Source organism: Echeneis naucrates, chromosome 1 (genome assembly GCF_900963305.1).
Source record: "Echeneis naucrates chromosome 1, fEcheNa1.1, whole genome shotgun sequence".
In the NCBI taxonomy this organism is placed as follows: Eukaryota; Metazoa; Chordata; class Actinopteri; order Carangiformes; family Echeneidae; genus Echeneis; species Echeneis naucrates.
Window position 1 is genome coordinate 8425825 of NC_042511.1, and position 21538 is coordinate 8447362.

A 21538-nucleotide genomic window follows, 5' to 3' on the forward strand; every position below is an offset into this window, starting at 1 on the left:
GTCACAATAATAGACAACATCTGCAGCGTTGTTCGGCTGTTTACTTAAATAACTGGTGTCTTCCGACCTCTTTCTCTGCCGTTGGTTGTATAACTCCATTGTCGAAATGAGGCTGCGTTGTGTCGCCGTTGCTTTGTGTCTCGTTGCGAATGTCATGGCCGGGAAATACTCCCGGGAGATGAACGAGGCCAAGGCCGACGGCGGCGACGGACCGACGGCGGAGTTCAGGATAGCCAAGCTCAACCAGGTGTGGGAGAAAGCTAAACGGGTACGTATTCAGCAGACTTCTCATGAATGAGCAGGAGCTCAGGTGGCAGATCACACAGGACATACTGGACAGTTGGAATTTTAATGTTATGTAATAATTTTATATTTTTAATTTTACATAAAGTTGTAAATTAGCATTTGATTTTCACTTTCTTGTGTTCTAATTCATTGTGCGGCCCTAATAGGAACATGACCTGATACAATGGTAACTGATAAATAAAGGAAAGGAAAAAGTCCATATCTGTTCCAAAAGTGACTTTTATTGAAGGTACATTCAGCACACCTTATGGTCAAGTCTGCCTGACTTTTGTTTTTCCCTCCCAGAATGCTGCCAACATTTTCGTTGGGGAGCTTCTTTGGTTTCCATGTTTGTACAAGGAGACCATTAATGGGTTACAAGATACTGCAATAGGAGGAGAAAAGTAGCTTTGGCTTCTAACTAACAGATTTACAAATTGATAACTGACTGTTGGAGTATATAGGACTTCCTAACCTGAAATAAGAAAGGATGAAGTAAGGTTTTACTTCTGTCATCCAAATTGGGAGAAATTCTACTTCCGATATCTTCCTGTGTTAATTCAAGACTTTTTCTTTTATATGACCCCAGACCTGTTTTCAGAGTAGTGCAGACTGTGTTCTTGAAATGATAAGTTAAATAGTGGTTAGAACTAAGCATTCAAACTTTATATCATGTTTCCATCTGTGTCTGAAAAAAAAGTTTTATAATCTGAAATTTTAACTAAGCAGCCCATATATACACATATATCACCTCACATTTATTTAGATTTATTTTCACTTCTCTGTCGGTCTTACTGGCGTTATGTTGTCTCTTGTTCTGGTTTTGGCAGATGGAGTTGTCTCCAGTGCGACAGGCTGAGCTGCACAGTGACCTAAAGATTCAGGAAAAAGATGAGCTACAGTGGAAAAAGATGAAGGTGGAGGGACTGGATGAAAATGGGGAGAAAGAGGCACAGCTCCGGCGTAACTTCAATGGTAAGACACTCTCTGATGGTGACTGCAGTCAAGAATTGGCCTCATTACTACGATCTAAATTCACTTTCCAGTCACTCTGAGATGAATATTCAATCGCTGGTCTTGGCAATGTCACCAAAAGGATTTTAACAAATAATCAGCATCATCGCCACCAAGGAATGCATTGTCCTGAACATTATAGCTTATGTATTAAATGTGGCCATATGGCTGATAAAAGAACAAATGTTCATAGTCCGTGGAATAATGTCATATCTCTGTGAAGGTTAGACTGTTGCTGAAGATTCTTTTCATCTCCATTTTAAATGAGGTCTGCAGCTGTGGCCATATTCATGCAGATTTCATGATGTGTGTGCATATAAATTCAGCCCTCTGAGGATATATGAAATACAGGAGATACTCATAAAGACTCTTTTTATTCCTTTTAATATGAGCTTTGTGGTCATGAGAAGATTTAAAGATCCCATGATTCATTGCATTTTATTAAATCTGTACCACACAGTCTAGATAGATTAACAGGAAATGGTGGGATTTACAGTATCAAGCATCAATTTAAAATTCAATATATTCTTTGAATAATTTCTTGATAAAATGTCATGTCGACCGGCTTCATCTGAAGAACTTTCCTTTTTTATTGAGACTCACCTTCACACAGGCGCATTCTGTGAATATATCATTTCTGATGCTAAATTATATCCACTAAACACAGGTGCACACCTGCTATGCAGTGGATGTGTTAACAGTTCAGGCACAGCTTCTGTACCTGCACTTTCCTCAGATGGCAAAAGGTTACAGCAGGCGTACTGAGACAATCAAATCCTTAATCAAATCATGATTACACCCCGGAGCTGGAGGTGTTTGAGTGTGTGTAGGGATCTCCACTCAACAACTGCAGGCAAACAGCCAATCACATACACCAGTCTGTTTACAACAGCCAATGGACTCCTTATAATTCCCCAGTGGTGGAGTAACCTTCCAGCTCCAGAGGAGAAGATTCATTTCCTGCCCCTTTGTAAGCTAAATATATATCAAGTCACCTTCTCCCCCATGCATCTCGGCACTCTCCTTGAGACATTCTAATTGAATTCAAAAACAATTTTTCTGTTTGATGGTTTTTGCCTTTTCAGAACACTTCTCACTGGCTCTCTCACTTTGCAAGGCCAGGACATCTTGCTTGTTGTAAAGTGGTTGTGTTAGGAATGCACTATTTGACTTGTGTCAAGACAAGAAGCCTAAGCTGAAACCATAAAATGTAAACTGTAACAACCCTGGCAGTATTTCAGAGATTGTCATCAGCTTCTTGCTGCCTGTTTATGAGGATTTTGAGCAAGAGCCCTGCATTGGAACACTCTCAAAAAGGCACACATAGAGTTAATAAGTGACACTTCATGTGTTAATATGATACTGAGATGATGCTGAATCAGCTGCTGCAGAGAATGAGGACAGAGTCTCTTCAGAGCAAAGTCCAACATTTTGGAGAAAGTACTAGACTAGATATACTGTGCATCAGTCGTCTGTCCAAAAAATGTGATGTCCCTTTTGGTGGCAATTGTTTCATCTTTCATCTCCCTGTATATGCAGATATGAGGCTCAGGTTGATTTAGGCTTTCTGTTAAAAGAGTGAGTGGGAAGGTAAATGAAAAATGTTCTCCTCCTGAATTTCACTTTTAAATCTCTTGACGTTAGAAGCAGCATGACAAGGAGAATTTGTATTACCTGCTGTGTGTTGCCTATGTCAAGGTAAAAAAGTGAGGTTTGTTTGGAGGAACACTCATCAGTTTGCGCAAATCTAAAACATGTTTGGTCATTGTGAGGAACTGATTCTTGAGGGATGTTTTTCAATTTTTCGTCACCTTCAAAAAATTTGATAACTTTGGAATGAATGAGTTGCTGCCAAGTGTTGTGCACCACTGGGTAATTTCTGATGTGAACTATGTGGGCCTTATATATGTAAAATGATGTATATATGTATAACTGAAGATCCTCTGAAGAATTAAACAGTTTCTTCTTATGCCAGCATCATTTTTGATGCTAACAATAAAAAGTGTTCTCTGCTACGTAGTGATCCTGGCCAAGTACGGGATGGATGGGAAAAGAGACACACGAACTCTGGAGAACAACTCTTTGAAGGACCACGACATCAAAGAGGGAGATATATTTGATGATCCCAGGCTGGACAAGCTGTGGAACAAGGTACATGTTGAAATTGTGTGCAAACGGAGGGAGGAAGTAAATTAACAGCATATACGTTGAACATAAAGCATTGATTCGTTGATGCTGGGGAATGAAAGTCTACCACAATGTTTACACTTTTGTTTAACTTTTTGTTTGAAGGTTTGGACACACTTTCCTACTCATTTGAATGAGAAAGTGTGTCCAAACTTTTGACTGGTAGTGTGCATGAATTTCAAATAATTCATTCATCTTCAACTGCTTATCCGTTTCCGGGCGCTGGGGTGCTGGGGCTAATCCCAGCTCACACTGGGCGAGGGCGGGGTCACTCTGGACAGGTCACCAGTCCATCACAGAGCGACACACAAGAGACCAACAACCATTCACACTCAGACCTACGGACAATTTAGAGGCACCAAACTCTAAACGTAATGTCTTTGGAACGTTGGAGAAAACCCACACAGCTAGAGAAAGGCCCCAAGCCTGGGAACCAAACCCGCAACCTTCTTATGCTGCCCAATTTCAAATCAGCTCAAAAAAATGTTAATGAAATGGTTGTTGAGGTTCTCACCATTAATCTGCTGTGTCTGAATGCAATCATACAGATACAGAATCACATCTTTGTTGCTCCACATAGCCAATCATCTGATGGAAAAAGTTTTACTTCAACATTGATAATTACCTACATCACCCAATTTACATCCTGGCAGCGGCTGATGGACTGGAGCTGAAAAAGTTCTATCATGACAGCTTTTTTCAGAGCTCAGTTTGTGTTGTAAACACAAACAATCATCTATTAGAATTTCCATTTTGTACAGAGTGGGGGTCCAAATTGTTCACCACAATTTGTGTATATGACGATTTTCTATTCTGTTTCGTTCTTTACATCCTGTAAATTCTTGTTATGGCAGATTTTCAAAGGCACGTGTCATTCTATTTTATGGCACCATCCTTCTCCACCCAGACACATTTTTTGCCCCACTATGTCTGAAACTGACTCCTTCTGTCTTTGATGACTCTACCTCCACCAGGCGAAGAGCTCAGGGAAATTCTCCAGTGAGGAGTTGCTGAGCCTTAAGAGGGAGTTCCAGCACCACAAAGACAAGATCCACGAATATAATATCCTCATGGACACTGTCAGCAGAACTGAGGGTGAGCTGTGCTTTATGTCTCCCCCATCACTGTAAGAAAATAATTATTTTTACCAAATATTTTTAATTATATTTTTTGAGGCTTTGTATGCCTTTATTGTAGTTATTATTTTTATTTTGCAAAGAAGCTGACGGGAAACAAGGAGAGAGACATACTGAAAAGATCCCAAGCCAGATTCCAAGCCAGGATGCTGCGTTGATGTGGCATGCACTCTAACTACTCGACCACCAGAGCCATTATGACAAACTTTCCCTTTTTCTTTCTTCCTCTTGCAGATTGCCATCTCACAAAATTTTGTGTATTTATGAGACGAATATAAAATAACAAAGCACACAGCAAAGACATTGCTGTGACCCTCTCTTGCTCCAAGCGTGGTCTGAACAGTCAGAGTGAAAGAACAATCCCCCCACTCTGTAACAGACCTGCTGCTTGGAGAGAGGAGGGAAGATAATAACCAAAGTCCCAAAACCTGAGCAGACGACAAACAGGATAGCAAAATAACTCACTGAGCCACGGCAGGGAAGATCACACATAGGACACAGCAGGAGCACACACTCACACCCACAAAGCCTCACATAGTGCGCTAATGTTGGTACAGCATCTTTACCAACTGTGCCAGTCCAAAAACCTCAAAACCTCAGAAACAGCCTCAGCCTGTGACAGCCGAGGACTGTTGTTGGCACTCTAAGCAGACTGCATTAAGCTGCATTAGTTTTATATATATATATTACATTAGTATGATTCTGTCCCAAGCCTTTTCATGCATGTAAGCTGTTTCCACTTTGCTTTTTCTGTCCACTCAGCTCTTTTTGCTTTCTTGTATGCAGACATCGGGATGGTTCTGATGCCAGGTTTCACCCTTCAAGACAAATCAAATTGTTGTAAAATTTAGAGCATCATGCTATCCAGCTTTTGGGCCAGTTTCCAAAGCACATGTAAATAAAAAACACATAGACATCAGAAAGGTTCTATGTGTTCATCTGGCTGAATGGTTATGCTCTTAGGTTACATGTATGAGTCCTCACGTGTTCCCACCCACTGATCAAAGCATGTCACATCACATCAAGCTGTGAGGTTTAAGTAGAACTCACTGGCATGTCTTTTTGGGACTTGACTGACAGTCTGCAGCTGTTTCTTGTCTGGACTTTCCCCTTAGCATTATGTGGTGCTGCATTACTGCCCAACAAGCCTGGGGTAATTTTCTGCTTGTCTGATGCATTTAAATATTGAGCCAATGACATGTTGCCTGGAGCGGAGTCTCCGTTTGTCTCAGCAGCACCAGCACCTCCACCTCCATCCTCTGACTGTTGAGGTTCCTCAGCCCTCATTTCCACTCTCTTCTGCTTTTCTTTCTTTTACTGCAGGAATTTCTTTCACTCTTCTCTTCTCTTCTCTTCTCCAGCCATCCACCCAACCCCGTCGGCTCTTGACAGGAAACCTTACCTCTCCCTTCCCCTCTGTCTCTCTCTCTCTCTACAGAAATCCACAAGAATGTGATCTCGCCACTGGAGGGCGAAGCCAAAGAGCACGTGCTGCACCAGAAGCACACGGATCTGAAGCAGAAAATGAGAGACCTCAATCAGGGTTTTGACCGCCTCCGTAAGCTCAGCCACGAGGGTTTCACTGAAGATAGTGGTGAGGGAGACAACACACAAACTCACCCATACAAACCCAACTTGTTTGTCTCCTGTGCATCTCAGACTGACCCCACACTTATCAGTGCAGTCACTGGGATTTGTTGTCATAATAACACACCATGCTGTATCAAGGTACGCTAATTAGACAAGTTTTTGCACTTTTAGTTTCAAATGAAATCACTAAGAAGCGAGATAGGAAAAACAAAAAAAATCTAGAGTGTGTTCCGCAGCTTGTCTTTGTGCTGTTTAACTTGGGGAAAACATTCCTTACTGTCTCCATGACTTTTCTTGTTGTTTTTCGCCTCTTACATCTGTTATTCTGCTGCTTTTGCACGAGTATGCTGCATGTTTTTGAGGTATGAGAAATCTCAGTTGTGCAGGTTTCAGAGGGAGTCTGTCAGGGGGTGTCGATGAAGGTGATGTTCTTTCTGCTGATTCCTACTAACTCCTTTTACTTTTTCTCTATTTGATCGCCTCCAGGTTGTTTCCCAACCACTTTTCCCTCGCCCTGTTTCCTCTTTGCCAAAATGGTCTTAATCTCCCGCTGTTTTCTTCGTCTGTGCAGTTTTGTAGTACTTTTGCAGTGCCAGCAATTGAAGCCCAGATGTGAATCCCAGTTATCCTCTCATTCATATTGTGTGTTTATACAAAGTGATTGTGCAACCTGTGCGGCTTGTTGTAGGGAATGAATCTTATAAACATCCACTGTGATTGCTCCTCTGTTGAACTCCACACTGTCTCCTAGGAGTGTTTATCTCTTCATCTTCCTCTGTCTGTTCCTCCTGTAGAGTTTCGGGAACCCCGTGTAATTGAACTGTGGGAGGCTGCCAAAAGAGCCAATCTCAGCACAGATGAGCTGGACTCTCTTAAGGTAGCTCTTAAATCTCTTATGACAGCTTTTTGGACACTTCTGCGCTCAGGTTTAAAAATTACTTTTTGCTTTATCTGACCGCCACCATTGAACTTGTGGAAACTTTTTAATCAAGTCCTCTTTTTGTTAAGAGTATTAACTTTTGTAGTGTCCTTGGTAGCTAAGTACTACTTGTGTATGGTGTGTCATGAAGCAGAGGGTGCATCTTATTATCAATGCATTTTATGCATTACTTGTTTAAAATGCTAAGTATTCCACTCTACTTTTGCTGCTTTCATACTTTGTCCCATGAGTGGATGAATACAGGGAAGAGCTCAATTTCATTTAAAATCTTTGGACATCAGATGCCTCACAGGCTGATGTTCAGTTAGTGCTCTTTCTGTTGAGATGCATATCTGCTCCCCTGTGCAGCTGTGCATATAATAGTAGAACTGAATGTGTAAACCTGAGTGTTTGCTGCCCATCTTTCCTTGATTGTTTAGGAGGAGCTGCATCACTTTGAGACCAAGGTAGAGAAGCACAGCCATTACCAGGAGCAGCTGGAGCTCTCCCACCAGAAGCTGCAACACGTGGAGGCTTTAGGAGACAAAGAGCACATCAAGAGGAACCAGGAAAAGTACAACACTCTCGCTGAAAAGACCAGGGAGATGGGTTACAAGGTAAGGAGGGCTAACAGAGTATTACACACTCTGCCACTGAACGCCGCACAACTGTTGTCTGGTTGCTCACAAAATGGGGAAAGAACGAAACGCTGCTATGGTGAAATGGGTCAAAGGTTAAACCACACATTATATTGTTCCTGTCAAGTAGTCTCTTTTCGTGGGGTTATAAATGAAGACTTTTTTAGATGAACTCTGCAAGGAAACACTTTACTTTTAAAGTATGAGACCACAAATAAAACCAAAGAACAATCAGAACAGAACTCTACATAATCATAAGCATCGTTATATATTCACTAGAAATACTCACTTACCCAGCAAAGCACATTTCTTAAATATTTATTATAATTTTAAGCGCAGTATTCTCCGTATCCTTTGTCTCAACTTGAATAATAATAATTCAAATACCATTGTATATTTTCTGCAATGCCAATAAAGGCTTTCAAGATATATTTATATTCTAATGAGATTTCAAGCACAATTTCAAATCTTTCCTTTCAAATTTGTCCCACAGGGGCAACTTCCCCTGTTGTAGCAGTGCAGAGGTAGAACAGAAGACCACAAGGCAAAATATTAAATACAGTTAAAGGTCGTGCAGTGCTGGTTGTGTACACATACAGCTCCAGGAAACAATCCTTCACCCAGTTGTCCGGGAGCAGCCTCTCACTGGAGGAGCAGACCACTGAGTGAGAGTAACTTTCTCATCTGCAACAGGCTATATTAAACAGAAATACATGAACAGGACCTCACCTTCAATTAAAGGCTGCATCTGTGTGAATGAGTTGCTAAAAAGAGTCAAAGGTGAATAAAATGGCGAGACAGTGTTGACACTGATTCTCTCTTGATTTCAGATGAAGAAACATCTGCAGGATTTGTCCAACAAGATCTCCCGTCAAGGACTCGAGCACAATGAGCTGTAAGAGGTTTGGACCATATCAGTGAAGATTGATGGAAAAAATTTGCTCCGTCAACAGCACACCACATGCCCTCATTCCCGTTCATCTACTGTATAAAGAGTCTTTTTTTTTTTTTTTTTTTTCAATGGAAAATTTTCTACTTTTATAGTTATTGATTTTACAAATTTCTGAATGAAGGAAGTGTTCGTTGTTAGTACAGAGATTTCTTATCGATAATCAGAAGGATCTATAATGAGAACGACCTGCTTAGGTTATCACTAAAGGTACAGGGGAAAAAAAGTTGAATAGTTTACATGCTAATCTGGTACTGATAACAGGAAGGTGTGGGAAAAATGTCTGGTTGTGGAGTGAAATGTTGCTTTACTCCAAGTTGTTGAAGGAAGCAGCAGCAGAGTTAGTCAGTTGAGTCAGCCTTGACCAGATGATGTAGCTAAACTGCTGAACGGTGATGTTTCAGGTCCTGTAGCCAACCCACAGTACACATCATGTCACAATCTTGGCACGTTGATGTCCAGACAAGTTTTCCACACCCTTCTGTTATTAGCCACGTCGTGCAGTCTGTTACTACTGCAGAGACCCTGAAGTATTGTAATGTTACCACTTTTTCAGTCAGATCTATATTTAAAAAAAAAAAAAAAAAACACTTTGTAGGTTCAGGTAAGAAGCACTGAGAGCAAGAAAGATTAAAATGTAACAGCAAACTTTAATATTCAGTTACGATACAACATACAAACATGAGATTTTAAAAATAGACTTTCATATTGTTCATATTATCTTGGCATAAATAAAAGCAGCGACTATTTACACATCCTGTGGACAGAGAAGTCCCTTTCTTGGTGAAAATTTCTTATCCTTATGTTGTCTCTTAATGCTCAGACGGGGGGAGAACTGCCACCGTAAAGACGTATTACTGTCATATATTGAACAATTTCTTCTGATGATATCAGGAGGAGAGTGAGAAACTGGAACATAGCGTGCTCCTCCACTCATCAGTTCTTGACTGCTCACAGACCAGAAGCAGAGACATTGATCGGTGTGGTGAATAATGTTACTGGCTGGCTGATTACTCAGTCATGTCACATGGGCGTGGATTAATGTAATCTGCTTATTTCAGTCGAATGCTTTTTATGCTCTTATGTGGAATGATTGCCAAGAAAGATGGGACTCGTACTGTAGCAGTTGATTGTAAGGTGACAGTATGATGAAAAGGGCTTTATCTCATTATGTGATCTTACTATGCACCAAGTCTGTGATAAATAAACAAAAGCAATTGGAAACTCTCAGTGAGAGGCAACAAACACAACCAATATTTATGTTCCAAAATAATTTTCTCTGCCTCTGTAATTTGTAACGTCAGTGTTAAAATTCGCTTGGTGTACTTAAGTGCCATGCAGCCAGCAACTTTTCTTAGCAAGAGAAACACTACTTTAATCTAAAATGTATCAGAACATACAACGTATAAACAAAACACATCCATGACGGCAGCTGCATCAGAGACTTCCCAGACATTTTCTGTTTTCTTCTTTTCAGTGGAATGGATTGTTTGCAGGAATTTCTGTACTCTTGCACAACTCAGTGTGTGTTAAGTGTAATGATCAACTGCACTTGAGCATTTTACCTTATTCAGAGAGATGAAGAGAATCTGTAGTGAAAACGAGTCTAAAGTGTCATGGACTTGGGCGTAGCGGAGTCAGTTCAGTGGCCCCTGCCGCCTGTTCTCCAGCTGAGTCAGTCTGTCCTCCCTGCCCTGAACGTGCTCCATCCCCACTCTGTGAGCCGTTTCCATGGCAGCGATGTCGAGGTGGGCGTAGCTGACTGAACTCTCCTCTTTGTTGGAGAATCAGCGGCAAAAGGGGAGATAAGAACATGAACGTAGTCTTTAAATTATCATTATCACATATAGGGGAAATAAAAATATATACATATATGCCATGTCCAGTTTTGACCCTTGAGTAGCTCTGCCTTACACCGTTTTGCTAACTGATGTTGATATAGCTGTAAAGCATTCATGTCATCTGTGATTTAAAAGCCATTAAATTACTTTGAATTAAAATTTTATCTTTAATTTTGCAAAGTCATACTTGAGAATATGAATACAGTAAATTGTGTAAATACTTTGTCACTGTATAATTGTTCCATTTTCACCATCCAGAAATGTGATTATGCCCCATAAGTAACGCCCGTAAGTACCAATAAAAATCTAATTCCTCTCCGTCATGACTAAAGTGTCTGTCTGTGTAGATCCTGCGGCTGCAAAGACGAACATTTTCATTTTCAAAGCTGACAGAAACAGTTGCAGGCAGGACGTTCAACAATTTGGAAAACGGTTTGGTAAGAATGGGTTGACACACTAACAGAATAGATAACAGATTCATGAAGAAGCCACAGAGAAGTCTGAGCCAAATTAAACAGACATCAGTTTTTTTCTATATCACAGATGTGTCCATCAGCTGCCCTTCTGTTTAATACCCGTCAATCAATGAATACAGTGTTTCAATCACTGCTACCTAACTTACTGCTCTGGAAGATATTAACGCATGAAGCCAATAAGTGCTGGACATGCAATGTAAAAGCTGAATAACTGAACAAAGAGAAATGCATCTAAATTGGCTGTTTAAGGCTCAGTGCTCTTACTGGGTCTGCAGAGTTACCTCTGACAGCACTGTGTGGTTTGGAGACCGGAGCTGAGCTGGGATCCTGCAGGTCCAGCTCCGTGTACAGGAGCTCTCTTTTAGGTCGAGCTGGTAGGGAGCTAATGGGGATGTTGACATAATTAATAGTCCTGTCACTCTGTCGCCCATTGTCCAGGAAGGCAGACGGAGCAGTTTCATGAGCAGGCTGGAACATACCTGGAGCAAAAATCCAAAAGCAGAGCTTTTAAAGTGGCAGCACTGATGATCCAGGGCCAGAACAATGAGTCACCAGGGAGCTGCCCTGTAAGAAACCTAACCGAAGAACATTACTCATGACAATTAATTAACCAGGAATTACGATGAATTATTCTCTTACCACCGGCTGGCGCTGGTCTACCCGTGCTCAGTGTGACTGGCGGAGGTGGGGGGGCAGACGGAGGCAGGGAGGTCAATGACTTCTTCAGACCTGCCAACTTATTAGCAACATCAGCTCTGCCGTGTTCCTCTCTGACACACAGAGGAGGATCTGAGGTGCACACAGTCACACAGGAAGGCCAAGTAACAGTGAGACAGTGGTGTGTAAAACTCTGGAGTACAGGAAAGATCTTCATTACAAGTTTCACTAAAAGTCAAACTACAGGACGTAAAGAGCAGAGAGACACAGAAGCATCTCGCTTTACTTCAAATCCATCAACAGGAAACCACAGCTACATTTATACAGGATTAAATCATGTAGGCTGTTGCTTTCACGGCCAAGTCTGCCTGACTGTGGCACAATAGAGTAAAAACCTGAAAATGGGTTTTAAATAAAACCAAAACCTGATCATTTCACTCCACTATCAGCTAAATTTCACTTTGAAAACTCAAAAATATAGTTGTCAGGTCATGATGCAGCAGAATAGAGATACTTATACATGAAGACTGAGATGGAACTGATTTATTTTTTTTTTTAGCATTTATTGCCTCACATTTTACACTGTACATGATATTTTAATGTTAAAATAACCAGAAGATTCTAAAGTCTTGAGTAGTACAATGGAAATATTCATGTACTTTTTAATGAAGACACAAGCACAGTGTTGAACTGACACACACACACCTTGTGTATCTGGAGAGGGTGAAAGGCCTGATGGGGGTGAGTTGACAACCTAGAAAACAATTCAAATGAATTATTTCAAACATTTTACTCTGAACCATTCATGATCTTTGTCCCTCTCTTCTCTTATCAGCTTTAAGAAATAAGCTTGTTTATGAATAGTTTCTGGTGAATTCAGCTCTTCTCGTAGGACTATTCCAAGTGCCACCTTGTTGTTGTTGTTTTAGACACTGAAATGAACTCACCTGAGTCAAACATCTGTCCCTCGCTGACCGCCACTGCTCTGGTGTAATGTAGTTGTCCAAACCAGGACCGGACTGTTGTGAGAAACAAGACAGGTACCGCTGAGACAGGGTCACTGCTACGTTCAGCATCGTTACAGACTAAAAAGGAAAACTGCAAATTTTCAGCCTGATGAAGACGTTTTTCAGCAGCTGTGGACAGACAGGCTTATTGAAGAAGGACTGATGAGAAGGATGGGCTGTTGGCGAGGGCGGGCAGTAAAATAAGAGGGTGATGTAGAGCTGAGAGGACAGAGTTGACATTTTTAGAGGTGGCAAACAGGAGACAAAGGGCTGGATGGCTCAAACATGAGAAATCGCCGACATGGCGTCACAATTTACCATTCTCTTCTGCTCACAGCAGCTTTGAGCTTCAGGAATGTGATCTGTCACACGGTTTGTTTCAACAGAAATAATACAAACCTGAAATCAGGCATTGCCTCATAACCTGACATGAAAGGTATGTCTCTTTGCTTTTGCCAAATTGAACTGCTGACACTTGAGAGTTGAGGAATTATGAATAAAGAAAAGTCATTTGTGTTTGACTCCGAGTCTCATCTCAGATGGTTTCTGTCGGTTTCATCACTACCCTAACCCTTTTGCTGTCCTCCTTCGCTCTCCTTCATGCCAGAACAGACACACACGTTGTTAGAAATCACATCATGCTGGTCCCTCTCTTTCTCTGATGATACTCTGCCGGCTACAAGGGGAAGCACTTTAACGAGCCATCAGAAAATTAATTGGACCCAATGTGGAGAAGTCTCCTCAGAGCTTTTGAGGTTTCAGGCTAAAACTATCAAAGGGAAGGAAAAACTTCTGTTTTTTGACGGAAACCCACATCTACTTTTGCTTTTAATACAGTTGTTGTTTTCCTATAGTTGTGGTTCTCTGGCTCAGCAGGTGGCTTTGACACCTCGCAGTGAGAAAAAAAAACTGCCTTTGATTTTACGTCACTCCTCCCTGGCGTTTGAATCTTATCTCACCGTGTTTCCGTCCTCTGCGGGTTTCAAACCAAAGACATCCAAAGTCACTGGGACGGAGACGAAACTGATCACATGGAGGAGACAGAGGAGGCGTGATTGCAGGAAGACAGCCACCACAGCAGGGGGGCCTGGGGACGGCTGCACAAAGACACAGCAAGCCTCCTCCCTCCAATCACATACATGCTAAATGGATGGCATTCATACTGCACATCTTCAAATTGTTTTCATGAGCTGTAACTTTTTCTTACTGACATTTTGAATGAATCAATCAAACTACATCAATTTGAATCTTTTTTTTTTTTTTTTGAGGACTTCTGAGACACTTGGGAAGTATGTTACTGTCGGCATGTGAAGCAAACACAATGATGTCATGGCTGCAAGTTTCAACTGTCCCTAAATTAAGAAGGCAAATCAAAACAGACCAACAATAGTGTTTCTCTACTTTTTCTGTTTAGAATGGGCAAAATATGCAGCTAATTATGTCCTATGATAAAATACAACAATAATTGCTTATACAAGTCATATTTAGAACTACTGTTAGCCTGTCATGGTTTCATTATAATTATATGTACACATTTATATTGTATAATAAATCTATGATATATTCTAAGCACATTATGCAAACCAGGTTGTTAATGTTAATATTACAGACTTTTCTTACCATTAGTCAAAATGTTGGTTGCTCACTGTGCTTTTTTTTTTTTTTTTTTTTTAATATAAGCTGCTGATTCATAATTTGTACTTAGCTTTATTGTTTCATTTTGCTTTCTCCTAGCTACCATCACTTCACTACCTACAAACTGTTTCAGTTATTCTGCCTGATCAGATTTTTCCATAAATTCTGATTTGAAAATACAGCATATTTTCAGACTAGACAAAACAAAACAATTAGTGAAGTTGAATGTATTCTGATATGTTATTAATGTCTCTGAGCTGTTTTACCACTATTTTCACAGTTGTGACCTGTCAGTCATGGCAGTCATTCTACCAGTCAAATAACTTTTGTGAATGACATTTCAGTGGTGTGTGTTACAGAAAACCTCAGCCGGTCTTGTCCATACAGTCTAAACTACTGAGAGAAATGCAAAGAAGTGTTTCAGCCGTGCCCAGTGTCACACTGTGCAGTGCACTGTGGGTTCAAAAAGGCTTTTTCCCAAAGCACTATATCACACAATAATGATTTATGTTGCTGGTGGCGCTGAGGTTGAATCACAAAACAGCATGTTTTATAGGGAAATTATCATATGGCTGTTTTTCAGCTAGTGTGATGAGTCCAGCTCAGCATTTTACAGCGTTATCGACCTCCACATGCAACTTTAAAGCACTGACTAAATCACAATTACAAAGGCAGCAACCCAAGTGTCTCTTTATGCTGAACAGCAAGTAGCCGTGTGTATATGTAGAGGGCAGATAATTGTTGCTGGAACTGCTGGTGCATCAATAGCAAAGAATTATGTGACCAGCACAAAAGTTAACCAACTACAAAGGCCAAACAGAAGGAAAGTGGCTCACTGAACAAAATTTTATTTGAATATTTAACCACAGTAAAGTTTACCCTTCAGCATAAGGCCTTATAAATATATGCCAAATTAAATGCGAGCAACAAAAAAAAGGCACTGCACTAAATCACAATTGGTAGGGCTAAAATGTCAGGGCACTGAAACACAGTGATATTGTTGTTTTAGATTTATCCTTTGTTTTCTTTACATGTTCTTTCTGCGACGTGCCCTTTGTGGAGCTAGAGTTGGAAAGTTCATTTCCAATGTATTTCCAGAACAGAAGCCTGCTTTAGAGATTAGTATAAACTTTTGTCAAACATTTTATCTGATGAAGGTTGAGTGGTGAAAAGGTACATTAGTGCTTCAAATAAAAAAGGACTGGTACATCCATTTTCCAGCTGCAGCTACTCGTTTCTATCTTATATCAAGATTTTACCTCTTGACGAGGCCTTTTCTTATGTTTGAGAAACTTTTCAGAGGGCTTTATTTAAATAACTGAGACCCAAAAAGGTCAAACGATCTAATCTTATGAGGAAGCAAAGATTAATTGTGCAGCACCAGATTCATTGTGTGACCACATAAGTTACTCCCAAATCTATTACAGCAAAAACAAATGGGCTACATCTTGATTTTTCTGCTGTTCAGCAAGTGAAATAAGGACACTGGGAGCCAACTCAGGAGCTTCAATACTATCCCTTGTATCAATCCTGGCTCTTTTGTCATCTGTCAAGATCCAAACCACAATTCCACAAAAAGAATCTCCCCACGTTTCCTGACATAAGGGTTCATTAACACCAAATCTCTATTTTACTGGCACAAGAATGAAAAATGCAACTGTGGGGTTAATAAATGAAAGCAGGCACATTAAAGAGAGATTAGCATCTGTGGGAGATAGCCCAAGAGCTGGAGTAAGTGATTAACATAATGATTTGCAAACATTTTTCATCATTTCATTCCAGTTTTTCTCCGAGGAAACAAAACTCCTGCAGAGAGCTTGAAGGATTTGTTTAAACTGGTGAGCTACAATGACATAATGTCATTAATCTTAGTTAGTACAGTCATTGATTACTGTAATTAGCCAAATCTCCTCAGGATGATCCAATTATATCAAAAAGAAGAGGCTTATTTTTTCCTCTGCTCTTTTTAAATGGAGGCTGAGTAAAATATGAAGTGACAGGACCCAAGGTCTGTAGTAGAGTGACACCCTGTCCAGGGTGTCCCCCACTCTCACCCACTGTCATCTGGTATCCCCTTAACCCCCAGGTGGATGGATGGGCTTTTCTGAACTAGTCTTCAACTTCAACTCATGATAGCTGATCTAATGAGCTATACTGTCCTTATTCACTTGATTGTTTCATGGATTTGTTGGTGCACCCTATAGTGTGTGTGTGTGTGTGTGTGTGTGTGCCACTACCTGTGTTTCTTCACAAACCAGGCCTCCAAGTACGGTCAGGGGTCTGGGTGTGGATGTCCCTTCACTGTCCACAGAGGGCGGCGTCTCGCTGCCCCAGGAATGAGCACGCTTCATCACCGCCTGATGGTGAGCCCTTGGTCCTGTGGGGCTGCAGGTAATCCCCGGACTAACGTATCCATCCCCACTGCTCACTCTGCCTGGTTCAGGGGGGGCTGCCTGGGCTGAGGTTTCCCTCAGGGACAGGTTCTGGAGGAGACTCCTGGGCGTATCATACCGCAGTGTGAGCAGGCTGGGAGTCTGGTACTCCTCGCTGTGCTTAGTAGATGCATATAAACTAGATGTGGAGATGGAAGAGCAGGAGGCAGCAGAACTGGGTTCTGGGATCGGTGTGACCTGAAACAGTGAAGCAGGGGTAGGAGGAGGAGAAGAAGGAGGAGGAGCAGAGGGAGGAGGAGCAGGTAGGCTAGCCACAGAGCCAAACTCCTCCCCTCCACCCTGGCTGGCCATGTCCAAACTCCCCGTACATGAGGAGCAGCTCCCCGAGTAAGACGACTGGCTGCCTGCTGCTATCCCTATGCCACTGTCTAAGGATCTCTGTCGCCCGCTGTCATGGAGACCACGAGGATGGGGCTGAGATGAGGCTGGATGGGCCCCGGGGCCTCCCATCACAGCAGCATAAAGCCGGTCATCTGAACTGGTCAAAGCCTTCATGGTGGACGAGCTGGATGCTGTCTCATTGGACAGGTGTGGTCTCGCTGGCGGTTCCATCCGAAACGGTAGCCTACTTCCATAGCTGTTGTCTGATTGGCTGGAAGAGGAGCTGGAGATGCTGCTACGGTCGTCCCCGGCAACAGATGTGCTGCAGCTGTAAGAGGACGCTGAGGAGGCAAGAAAGATATTATTTCTTTTTAAACAGAAATACAAAGGCATCCTTTCTTAAACATTGGGCAGAGGATGAATGTATTTTATGCAGAGTGTTTTCTACTGCCTGGCCCAAAAAGAAATGTATTGAGGATGGGAGAGTTGGACATCTTAGATTCCTCCAGCAGATCCAAATATTTCTCAGTGAGTTTAAGGTTTCACTGTGATGGCCTGTTCATGTGTGAAAATGGGATCTCACGCTCCCTGAACCACTCTTTCACAATTTGAGTCTGATGAATCCTGGTGAAATAATTTGTTGCCATCTGAAACATATCAATCACTGCAGTAATTAATCTGAAGGTTCATACCTGTGTGCATAGTTCAACCCAGTTGGTGACTGTTAAAGACTTTGAAAAAAGGTCTTTATATGCAATGAGGACAGAAATGAAATTTTCCCCAAAACTGGTTAATCTGTAAAAACGAATGATGTAAAATAAGTGAATAAGTAATAAGTAATTATATTATATTAAAAAAATAAATAAATCAGAGTAGTGATTTATATTCAATGTGGACTGGCCTGCCTGGGTTTACAGATAAGTGCAATAAGATTCATGAAATTCATGATTTATGGCAACGTGCTGAGGCTCTGAGATAAGACGCACTATGGCTCAGATACATTACAGCGCTCTCATGAGTCACATCCAGGTTACTGGTGTGTACCATGAGGTGACGTTTATAAAATAATATACCTGCGCTGCTCGCAAGGCTGCACTGAGACAACATGCTGAGTCTCTTCTCCAGGGCCGATGTCTCCTGGTTGATTCGTTCCTCAGCTGATGCTGGGTCAGCACTGGGATCTGCTGTATGTATGACACAGAGAGAAAAAAAACAAACGCACAAAAAGCACTTAGGAAGATCTTAGGAAGTCTAAACGACATGACATTACTATCTTTGGTGTTATAAAATAAAAATTATCTGCTTTGTTGCATTTTAGATCAAATTTAAAACTAAAAGGCATTTGACTATTAAGACACTGTACTCTCTCCTGGGCAACACATTTTTATACACGTTTATATTTTGTATTTATGCACAGTGGTGTCTGCCTGCTGAACACACTTCACTAACTTTTACTCTTATGGTAGCAAATGCTAAATTCCCCATTAGAGATAAGGCAAAGTTTATTCTAAAGGCTGTGTAGTACTGATAAACGGTGTGGAAATAATTAAAATCTGTAAAATTATGAAAAAGAATTGCCTTAATCAAGCATATGCATGAGCATATAAACAGAGCTATGAAATAAATATCAATTAAAAAGACATAATAAAATATAGCACAACAATTTCTTTTTACGCTTTTTCCCTATTTGGGGTCACAAGTCAGCTCTGTGACTGATTGATTTGGTTACAGTAGCCAAAAAACCCTTCCTGTTGCAACCCTCCCCATTTACCCGGGCTCTGGACCCACACAAAGCTACCACTGGTTTGCGTCATGGCTGGGGTTTGAACACGGGGCATGCAAAGCATTCGCTGTACCACTGAGCTATGTCCTCAGGGTTAAAATATAGCAAAACAATAATATTAGTAAATAAAAATGTGATGGTGTTTAAATATGAATGAAGGCCGTGCAGTTATGGGGGCTCTTTTGTATTTTAATAAAGGCAGTATGACCAAAACATACTGCAGTGCGATAAAGGGTCATTTAGAAAGACACATCTCACACAATCTGTCTGCAATATCAAAGGAGACGTGCTACTGCGTACTGTACATCACCCTCTTCAGTAAGATGTCAGCCGTGTGTGTGTCTCCAACTCTTACACCCGCTTGCAAATTTAACATCTCCCAGAGGAGGTTATAGGCGCCTGGACTACCTATTGGAACATCAATTTACTGTAAAATCCTGCCAATTACACACTTAATGCCTGCTATATATACATGCTTTAGAGGGTAAGTGTAAGGAAGAGAGGGGGGTATGATGGCTTTGAAGGTTTGTGTTCAGCACTGAGCACACACTGCAGTGGGTCAGGGTGTTTGTGTGTGTAGGCGTCAACAGCCTAACCCTTGGATCACAGCAGTTAATGCTAACGTGCAGATGCCAACTGTCTTCACTACGCTATGTGAGGTGTCGGGTAACATTTGCCAGCGTTGCGAGTCTACACTAATTATAGCTGCTTCACAGCACTGAATGTCGTGGGGTTACAGCAGGCCCCAGCAAACTCACAGGTTGGCTCACGGTAGTATAAATATGAGGGAAGCTGGAGTTCAAATCATTTTCTATCTGTACATTACTTCAATTTTTTCCACTCCTTTTAAGTCTAACCTAACTTTATGTTTGTGCGGCTCTGTCTCCTTATCAATGCAGTTTGCGGCGCTTTAAAGACACACACAAAATGTGTTTTTGCTACATTTTCACAGGATCATATATTATTGGACTAGATTATTATTAAAATCACTACATCTTCATCAATATATATTCATAAAAGATATTTGAGATGGAGTTCATTAAATGTAGCACCATAGGTTTTGTGTATATAACTCATCTGCAAAGTAACTACTAACTGAACTGAAGCTCTGGAAAAAAAAAATACCCCTCTGACAGTGCAGATGAAAAAGGATATTCTTAAATGCTTAGAGGTACAAATGTGGAGCTTTTGACCACTAAAATTGACATGAAGCAACATGGCAATTTGAAAAGTGGGCTCCTGTTTTGTTTGTGTTATGTCCCACTTGTTCAAGGACACACGCGTTTGCCAGAAAAAAAAATTAAGTGAGAGGAAGATGTTCTGGATGGAAGGACGTGTTTTGTAGAAACATACAGACTGTAAAAAGAAAGCTGCACGGTGCACTTTTAAATTTAATCTGTGAGGGTTTTGATATCTAGCAGCAGAGAAGTTCATTCGTGAGCAGGTTGCCATTTTGTTTGCAGGTTCAAAAGAGCGTGAATGTGTGGTACACCACACCCTCCTTTTAGTGGCTGAAATGCACAAAAAGACTCAGGAACATGCTAACAAGGTGTGAAGAGGATGACTGCAGGATAGTAAACAAAAAGCAAGAACAGAGGATTGAAGGTGTGAAAATGAATCAGCCTTGCTGACGTCACTGGTTTGATGAGGAAGAAAATGCGGTCATCAATTTTGTGCTATGTGCAGGAAACGCACACTATGCTCTGGTGAGTAAAAGAGAACGTACAAAAAATTTTCAGTTACTCACAGAAAAACTCTACAGGTCACATTTAAGTTCATGAGCAGAGTAAATTGAGTTTTGCACACATACAGAGGCACTGACCGAGCCATCGGTGTGCAGAGGCAGAGAAGCATTTCAGATGATTTTCTGATGGAGTCCTTCTACAGCAGAGACTTCTCTGACAAGTAATGAATAAATAACGCTACAAAGACTTGACTTGACAAGAAAGTTAATCAAATCAGTCGATGGAAATGGAAAGGAAAAGTAGGTACAGGTCAGCTGTCAGATACTATTACACATTTGAAAGATAACAGGCTGTGAGAAAGTGTTGGGTGTTATCCAACAATGGCAGCTGAGAAGCTTCCCCTTATAGTCAGCAACTGAAGTAATAAAAATTGAAAAGCTTGAGGTTGATTTGTCTTCATGTTGTCATCCGTCTTTATCTTTAGCATTTTCATTTAGGTGCAAATGTCAGAAACCAAAAACGGCGTCAGGCATGTGAGTGTATATGATGTGAGCACATTCCCACAGCAGATTGTGCTTATCTCCACGGCTCTCCAAAGGTCTCACAGAGTTGTCTAATCTTCGGTATGCATCCTGTACGACTTTCCCCTTCCTCACTGTCACTAAACCCTCTCTCTTCATATTTGTGACCTAAGAAATGCCTGCGAAATCAGCCGTATGTTCGAGTGGCACAGAAGTCACACACAAAAGGCATGACCTCTTAATCCAACGGTGACCCTCGAGACTTTAAGCATGTGCTGTTTCCGCTAGCATGACACCTGCCATGAATGCTGAGTGTACATACTAAACAGACAGTAAACCTTTCTCGTGGAAGCCACAGAGTCACATACCCACACGCCTGGTCACTCTAGTTCAGATCAATAAATTCCTTTTGGAAACATGTTAGTTTCACCTTTAGAGAGG

General features: G+C 41.2%; 2 protein-coding genes across 4 annotated transcripts in view; one reads left to right on the forward strand and one right to left on the reverse strand.

Moving 5' to 3' along the window:
- On the forward strand, positions 1-9362 carry lrpap1 (low density lipoprotein receptor-related protein associated protein 1). The gene is made up of 8 exons (XM_029511349.1): positions 1-268; positions 1116-1260; positions 3320-3450; positions 4461-4581; positions 6061-6216; positions 7007-7089; positions 7572-7748; positions 8600-9362. The coding sequence occupies exons 1-8, from the start codon at positions 107-109 to the stop codon at positions 8666-8668; spliced, it is 1044 nt and encodes a 347-aa protein (XP_029367209.1). The 5' UTR covers positions 1-106; the 3' UTR covers positions 8669-9362.
- dok7b (docking protein 7b) overlaps positions 9292-21538 on the reverse strand; it is a 22553-nt gene continuing 10306 nt past the window's right edge. Inside the window, exons 7-13 of one of the 3 annotated variants that reach the window (XM_029511331.1) lie at positions 18182-18289; positions 16572-17449; positions 12640-12711; positions 12398-12446; positions 11675-11824; positions 11317-11514; positions 9292-10492 (exon numbers count right to left, since the gene is read on the reverse strand). In XM_029511331.1, coding sequence (XP_029367191.1) covers positions 10356-10492; positions 11317-11514; positions 11675-11824; positions 12398-12446; positions 12640-12711; positions 16572-17449; positions 18182-18289 — 1592 coding nt within the window. In that variant the 3' untranslated portion in view covers positions 9292-10355. Of the gene's footprint in view, positions 10493-11299; positions 11515-11674; positions 11825-12397; positions 12447-12639; positions 12712-16571; positions 17450-18181; positions 18293-21538 lie in introns of all 3 variants that reach the window. The other 2 variants (XM_029511322.1, XM_029511340.1) reach the window with 2 other exon arrangements.

Excerpts from the sequence above, each read along its gene's own strand:
- lrpap1 (XM_029511349.1), top strand. The coding sequence starts at position 107 with ATGAGGCTGCGTTGTGTCGCCGTTGCTTTGTGTCTCGTTGCGAATGTC. Across the intron at positions 3,451-4,460 it reads TGGACAAGCTGTGGAACAAG|GCGAAGAGCTCAGGGAAATT; the intron begins GTACATGTTGAA and ends TACCTCCACCAG. Across the intron at positions 6,217-7,006 it reads GGGTTTCACTGAAGATAGTG|AGTTTCGGGAACCCCGTGTA; the intron begins GTGAGGGAGACA and ends TTCCTCCTGTAG.